The 8,337-nt window shown below is 40.2% G+C and overlaps 1 protein-coding gene across 1 annotated transcript; it reads left to right on the forward strand.

Annotated features, from left to right (window-relative positions):
* The first annotated feature begins 469 nt into the window (after window positions 1–469).
* LOC134624047 (interferon-induced very large GTPase 1-like) lies at window positions 470–8,076 on the forward strand. The gene is made up of 3 exons (XM_063469035.1): window positions 470–599; window positions 895–1,155; window positions 3,398–8,076. The coding sequence occupies exons 1-3, from the start codon at window positions 470–472 to the stop codon at window positions 8,074–8,076; spliced, it is 5,070 nt and encodes a 1,689-aa protein (XP_063325105.1).
* The last annotated feature ends 261 nt before the right edge of the window (window positions 8,077–8,337 follow it).

Genomic DNA, 8,337 nt, shown 5'->3' on the forward strand with positions numbered 1-8,337 from the left:
GAATCCAGGTGGGAGTAGAGAACTTTCCTGTCCTGAGTTCCCTGACAGTTTGCCAGAATTGCTTGAAGGCAGACCAAAAGATTTTTTGAATGGGCTTACTCTTTGAACTCCTCCCACACCCTGAGTTTTTGTTTCAGCCACCACCAGAGCCATGTTCTGCCTAGCCAAAATCGATCATTGACCTGAGACCTGTCCTGGTGTCACATGCACTTATATATACCCTTATGATCAAACGTGGTGTTCATTATACACAAGCTGCAGCTGCAATTTCAGTCAAACTTGAAAATGTTGATTTAGGAGTAGAAGCTTCTTTCTTGGTCAGGGTTTTTCTGGGGTTTTTGACTATAAATGCTTCATTTAAACTTGGTAGTGTGGAGATACTGAGCAGATTTTTTATTTTCTGACAGATAATCCTCCAAGAGGAAAATTAACTGCTCTCCATGCTGGCAGTGAGGCTGTTCCTCTAGGCATGACACCTATCGGAGAAGACTGTTTGACTCTAGACGTTCAGCAACTAAATCTGGGGACAGTGCATGCTTCCAGTGCTGCATGGGTAGCAGAGAACGGAGAGGAAGTCCCAGCAGCTTCTGTCTTTACAGGTAAATCTTGATATCAGTTTTATTGCTCTAATGTATAAAGCAGTTGTATAATATGTATAATATGTCCTTTAAGTTCAGCATTTTTCTGTGCTCTTAACATGCTATAGTATGTTAGTCGACTTCTTACTTCTAGCAGACTTCTTCAGGTGTGCTGTGAGTTTAATTTATAAAAGATTTGTCAAACTAATGTGAAAGCAACCATGACTTTTAAATACTCATAAATGTAAAACTTAGCATGTCAAATCAATTTTTTTAAATGTCAAAGTCTGTCAAATTAATTTTGTCATTTTCACAGAGCCCAGCCCTCCTATCCAGATTATTGCAAGTGAAATATGCAGTGATTCGGTGTCTCTGCAGTGGGACACTCCTGCTGGTGAAGTAGTGAGCTACACTGTGACTTGTTGCAGTGAGGGGAAAACTGTGCAAGAGCTAGCAACAGACTCAAACAGTCTGACCTTCAGCTGCCTGAAGCCAGGGGTGTGTTACTCCTTCCATGTATCTGCACAACTTAAAAATGGAACACAAACCAAGCAAACAGTAACATCTGTTAAAACAAGTAAGTGAAAATATGATTATGATATGACATGATTTAAAATATGACTGTGAAAAAAATTAAATTATATCAGTAAGAAAACTGTATTCAGTAACCATACAATCACATCTATCAATCTATGGAATATTATTTGGACAGACTGGGCTAAATTATTATCATATGCAAATGATAATTACATTCATTACAAAATTACATATGGTTCCATCAATATTACTTTTGATTAAAAATATATTTGGGGTATTTTGTATCTTCCTGTTTCAGTAATTGCAGGTTTCATATAGAAAAGTAGAGAAGCCAGAATTTGTTTGTCTCTGTTAAATTTTCCCTCTTTATCATGGAGAGGTCTAATGTCCAAAATTATATCTGTAGGGGATGCGTTATAGGGATGCATAATTGAGGTCCTTTATGTTTCAATTTTTAACAAATCATGCTATTATCTGTGCCCTTATTGGGCATAGATGGGATCTCATGGCATTTGCCATTTCTTTATACTATGACACTGTGAAAAAAAATAATAATCATAACTAATTCCTTTGTTCCTCAGATCAGTCAAATTTGGTATCAAATGAGGAACGGTTTAAAAGAACCAGAATTTCTGTTTTAATATAACATCTAATGTATTTTAGAAAGCCATATATTCAATCTGATACAAAACATATTTTTTTAATTTCTGAAAGTATCATGTCAGAAGTTCATAAAGTGTGTAGTGCCTATACTCATCAAGGAACAGACACAATAATCCACATAGCAAGCAGGTCTGGCCCGGATCTGGTATCAAGCCGGCACTGCTGACTGACTTCTGGCATGATAAGACATATGTCATCCAGATATGGGCCAGGCCTGGCAATGATGCCACTGTCTATGTGATGGCATGATACATCAGGCTCGATTGTGGTTTCATGTATGTGGCCCAGGCTCATAGAAAACAGGTCTGGTCCAGATCTGGCATCAAGCTGGCACTTCTGACTGACCGGTGTCATGGGTGAGTGTATGTCATCCAGATATGGGCCAGGTCTGGCAATGATGCCACTGAGGGGAAAACTGTGCAAGAGCTAGCAACAGACTCAAACAGTCTCAGTCAACAGAGTTTAGCGAGCAAAGTTCAAAGAGAGGGAGGCAGTCCTAAGCAGCAGCCCCCAGAGTGAAGGATCTTCAGCCTTTTGTACCCAAAGGTGAGCACAATGGAGCACCACAGGATCCCTAGGCAGTCATTCGTCTATGTCGGTTGACACACTTCAATCTGCATACAGGAAGGCCGACATGGGACTCCAGCTAGCCAATGGTCAGCGAGTCCTGACACTCTTAGATTTCCTTGAAGAGAAAAAGGCTGTCCCACTCCCTGCAAGGCTCAGGGCCGTAACACCCTTCCCAATAAATAACAAAACTAGGTTTTGTATACACAGACTTCACAGTTCACAGCAGAAAATAAAACAAGTCATACTCACAACCTGGACAGGCCATCAGCTAGTATATTTTCCAATCCTTTTTCATGCTGAATCTCTAAGTTGTATTCTTGCAGATAGGGCCCAGCGCATGAGGCGTTGATTGTGGTTAAACATTCGAGCAAGGAATACAAGAGGGTTGTGATCAGTGTATACTACAATGGGTAATGTGCTGGACCCCAGGTAAACATGGAAGTGCTGGAGAGCTAGCAACAAAGTCAAGCCAAAAACATAGGGACACTATTTGGTCTGGTCTCTATGTGTCCTGTTCCCATCTCTGTATTTGTTTACCTCTCCATGTTGCCGTTCCTGTTTTGTTATTTCCTGTTTTATTTTGACAGTCCCTTGTCTATGTTCAGTTTTGCTTCCCCTGTCCTGTTAATTAGACTGTAATCTGTTGTGTTTCCCAGATGTGCCAATTCTGCCCTAATCTCCTCCTGTGTATTTAAACCCTCAGTTTGTGTCTGTTCTTTGTTGTGTCCTCTCTCATGTTGTATGTGCGTCTCTAAGTCTGTTTGTCTCTTGCCTGTAATCGGTCTACTCCTGTTCTGCCTTGTTATCGTTTTTTGCTACTGTGTCAGCTATAAGCTAATAAAAGCTGTCTTTTTAAGTTCGGTCTGTCTCACGAGTCCTGCACCAGGGTCCTCTTCCTTCATGCCACAGAACGGTCACATGACTCTTGTTTTACTGAGTCAACACTACAAATATAATTATTATACTGTATGACTTAAGTTTGGATCCAAGCCATTGAGAACATTAACTAACCATACAATATGTTTAATAATCACTGTCTTAATCCACAGAAACACAGTTGAAGAGCTTATTGAAGGATCTTGGCTTGGACCAGCACTACACAGTGAAGCTGTCACTCAGCAAAATACTTGAAATTGATGAGAAGACCATCACTGATCTACCTGCCAAGTGCAAATCAGACCTTCCATGGTACTTTTTAAAGAAACTGATGATGGCTAATGTGACAGCTAGGAATGTGAAATATATACCTGTCTGTGACTCAAACTGTGATGAACAATCAGTGAGTACAAAGTTAAATCTTAAAGATCTGGTCAATAGCCCAAAGACAGGTGTTATGTTCAATCCACTCGATATAATCACTGCTCTCTTTCTGTGTTCTGATGGTTTTCTACAGCAGGAAATGTCACTAAAAATGTCCATGTGTCAGTTCTCTGTTCCTCTACTGCTTTCTAATCATGACATGAAACAGTGTACACTCATGCTGTGGGCCATGAGAGACATTGTTAAAATGTACAGACCTCAATCTCTGTCAGAGTCCAAGGGCTTCATTGAAGACAGAATCGTTCTCTCTGAACTTCCAATGATCTCTTTTGTCAGACTGGGTGAGTGCTCTTTGTCCAAGTCAGAGATTCTCAATAAGCTTCTGAGTAATTCTCAGCAGTACCATGACACCTTTGTTCATCGCAACATGGAGTGTGGTGACAGTCCAAGAAGAATATCCAACGGACTGACTGAAATTACTTGGTATCTTCCTTGTGGAAACACAAACATTGATATTTTCAGTCAGCCAGTGGCTGTAGCTAACCTTCGTGGGGACATTGCTTCATTTGAAACACAATACTCCTTTTTGTGTCAGACATCTGCAGCAGTTTTTGTGTTCTTTGACCATTTAGACTCTGAGTGCAGTCTACTTACTAACAAACACCACAAGGCACAGATTTTCTTGGTAGGTAACTATGAGAGCGAGAGCTTCAGTTTAGATACTTTAGAAACAGTAGCAACAATGTTGGGCTTGACTAACAACAACATCATTATTAAAACAAAACAAAGAAATGATGCTGATTTTGTCAAAGGCTTGAGGAAAACAATCAGTGATGTAGTTGAGAACTCACAGATAAAGATACAAACAGAGCAGATGGCAGAAATTGCCCATGAACTGGGGATCCTGGTTGATGAAGACTCTCCAGAGTGCCAGACTGCAAAGACAAACGCAGATGTCATCACTGCTGAAATTCAAGACATCCATAGATTTAAAGAAGATCAGCTTCCACGACAAGGTGAAATATGGAAAGAACTGACCTGCTTAGAGAAGGAAGAATTTCGGCTTAAAAAAGTTGGCTCTAAAAATATAGAAGATTACAAAAGTGAACTTCAGCTACAGAAAAAAGAACTGCGGAAAAGGCAGAACTCTTATGACATGTCCACAGCTATGACATGCTTCATCAATGCAATATCAAGCCCAGGAACAGAGAGGTTTTATTTCCTGAAATGGATGCGAATGAACCTGGATAACATGTCTCGCATAAAACTGTCTGAACTTCGGGAGAAATATAAAGAAAAATGCAAGAACTCTGAGAACAAAGAGGAGATCAAGGAGATTGACAGACAACTTTCCAACAGCTCACTGGGGACTGAACACTTCTTCCGTGAAATGGGTCAGATCTATGAAGCTTCACTGTCCCTTCCACAAACAGATCCAGCACATCAACAGCTGCAGCATCTGCCCAAACTGTGTGCAGAGTTGTTGCTTGATGGATTTCCTCTTGAGCTTGTAGATGGAGATGCATCCAACATCCCTCTCAGATGGGTGAGTGATGTTCTCTCTCAGCTCAGTGACTTGGTGTCTCCAAACAGAAAGATCCTGGTAGTCACAGTTCTTGGAGTTCAGAGCACAGGAAAGTCCACTCTCCTTAACACCATGTTTGGAGTGCAGTTTGCAGTCAGCAGTGGTCGATGTACTCGAGGTGCCTTTATGTTGCTCATCAAAATCAATGAAGACATGAAAAAAGTCCTAAACTGTGACTTCATGCTGATCATTGACACTGAGGGCTTAAAGTCACCAGAACTTGCACAACTGGAAAACAGCTTTGAGCACGACAATGAGCTTGCTACACTTGTTATAGGGCTGAGTGATGTCACCATTGTTAATATTGCAATGGAGAATTCAACTGAAATGAAGGACATCCTACAAATAGTTGTGCATGCTTTTCTCAGGATGAAGGAGGTGGGCAAAAAGCCGAAATGTCAATTTGTTCACCAGAATGTGTCCGATGTTTCAGCCCATGAGAAGAACTTACGAGACAGGAAACTGCTCCTGGAACAGTTAAATGAGATGACCCAGGCAGCAGCCAAAATGGAAAAGAAAGAGGAGAACAAGAGCTTCACTGATGTGATGGAGTACAGTCCAGATACTGGGAACTGGTACATTCCTGGACTCTGGAATGGAAACCCACCAATGGCACCAGTCAATGCAGGCTACAGTGAGGCTGTATATGAGCTCAAGAAACACATCATCCAACTGCTGGGAAACTATGAGTCATCTGCTAATGATGTCTTAGAGTTTAAAGAGTGGATGACAAGTCTGTGGACTGCAGTAAAGCATGAAAACTTCATCTTCAGTTTCAGAAACAGCCTCATAGCTGATGCATACATGAGACTCTGCACAGAATTCAACAAATGGGAGTGGGAATTCAAAAAAGAAATGTACACCTGGGTAACAAATGGAGAAACAAGAATTTCCAATTTTGGTACAGTTGCTGTAAAATCTGAATCTTCTAACATGACAGAATTTCTCATATGTTTGAAAATAGACGCCTCCACACTGCTGTCTAGATGGGAGACAAAACTTCTCGAAAATCTGACACAGTATTTTCAGCAAACAGAGGGTCATGTTTATCTGGTTGAAGGATACAGAGAGGAATTCTCAAACAGTGCAAAGAGCCTTCGACGTGAAATGGAGAGATCTGTTTTTAATCAGCTCACAGCAGCAGCAGAAATCAGAGAGGGGATGGCAGAAATTGAAAAAATTAAAAAGAACCATACACAAGAAATTGAAAAGGCAGTTTGTGTGTTGATAGATAAATGCAAAAAGAAAAAAGTCCAGATGAGAGATACAGAGCTGGAAAAAGAGTTTGATAAGATGTGGAATGAAACACTGGAGAAACTGTCTTTTTCTGAGCAAAAGACCTCCAGTGTCTTCACCAGCGTATCTCACTGCCTGCGAATAAATCTGTCACACAGGGGGAGCCATGCATGTGAATTATTAAGTCAAAAAAGTCTGCAAGATTGTGGAAAAGAGACTTTCAAATATACAGCTGAAGGATTCTACAACAAATTTAAACACAAACTCAGCAGGTTTTTCAACATTCAAGATCACGTAATGGCTTTACAAAAAATGGCTGACAGAGTCATTGATGACTGCACTCAGTTTGTGAGGGAGAAAATGGAAAGCAGAAACAATTACCATGAGACCTACATCCAGGAGATCCTACACATGATTGATGGGAGTCTACAGTACAAACACGATGTTAAGACAGACATTGAGTTTGAAGTTTCTCTGAAACAGCACATCTGTGGATTTGCAGCAAGAAAGTTTCAGAAAATGCACGAAGATTTCATCCAAGAAAATGATCCCTACAGATGTCTGATGAAAAACAAGGAAAAGTTTCGTGATGATTTTAAAGACATCTTTAATAAAAGAGACCAGTGTCAGAAGAAGGCAGAAGAATTCACCAACAAATGCTTAAAGCCTGCTGTGGCAGACTTTGTTAATCGCTCCCTGGGTCCTAATATCATTGATGAAATGCTGACATGTGAGCAGTTCAGCACACAAATGTCCTTCCAGTATTCAATTTTACTGGATTTACTTTCAAAGGATGATTTTAAAAACTATGTGAGCTATATTGATTCATATGAGAAGTATGTCAACACATGGATACACAGCAAAATAGTGGAGCACTTTTCAACTGTATCCACAATATCTGAGTTTGAGGACCGACATCTCCAGTCATGTATCAAAAGCATAAATGATGCCATCAACAAGGCCAAAACAGGAAAGAGTGATGACTTGAAGACATTTGTTGAAAGTATTCGTAAAGATCTTGATAAATTGGTCATTTCCCAGGATGCTTTTGATGCTTTCATGTTCCTGAACAATGCCGACAAGGAACAGTTTGCTGATTTGCTCACAGTGTCTGTGGCTGACATGGGAAACACACTTAGGATTGAGTTTAAAAAATCTAATTTTAAAAGAAAGATAAAGCATCTCAATATGAAACCACAGAGTGAGCTTTTTACCAGAGTGATTGGTTGTGGCAAACAGTGTCCATTCTGTGCAGTGCCCTGTGAAGCAGGAGGAGGAGCCCATAATGAGCACTTTGCTTCACTGCATCGACCACAAGGTCTGGATACATATAGGTTTGTTAGAACACAAAAACTTGACACCGAAATATGTTCCTCTCTTGTGATCAGTGATGCTCAGTTTTGCAGCAGTTTTACAAATGATAACTATCACCCTTATAAGTGTTACAAGGAAATTTACCCAGACTGGAATATCCCTCCAGATGTGAGTCTTGAGGCATCAGACTACTGGAAATATGTGATGGCAAAGTACAACAATGATTTTGCTAGTGAGTATCATGCAAAACCTGCTGATATTCCTGCTGCTTGGAAAAATATCACAAAGCAGCAGGCAACAGAAAGCCTTAAAGAGTCCTTCTGGATCAAGTAAGATGATCTTTCATTTTGTGTGATACATAGATAGATTTTTATAAAGGTAAATGTACACACCAGGTTTGATTAAAGTCATTTCCTCAGTCACTTCCTCTCAGTGGGTCCACACCGTTTCTCAAAGACAGGTTTCTGTAGTCTGAGTATGTAATTTGTTCCATCAGACAGACATCACACACTCTCTGGATCCATAGATTATATGTGGTTTTAACCATCTGATAGTTATGCATTTTAGGGCTGCAGTGAGTAATATATTTAGAAG

Source organism: Pelmatolapia mariae, linkage group LG3_W, assembly GCF_036321145.2.
Source record: "Pelmatolapia mariae isolate MD_Pm_ZW linkage group LG3_W, Pm_UMD_F_2, whole genome shotgun sequence".
NCBI lineage: Eukaryota > Metazoa > Chordata > Actinopteri > Cichliformes > Cichlidae > Pelmatolapia > Pelmatolapia mariae.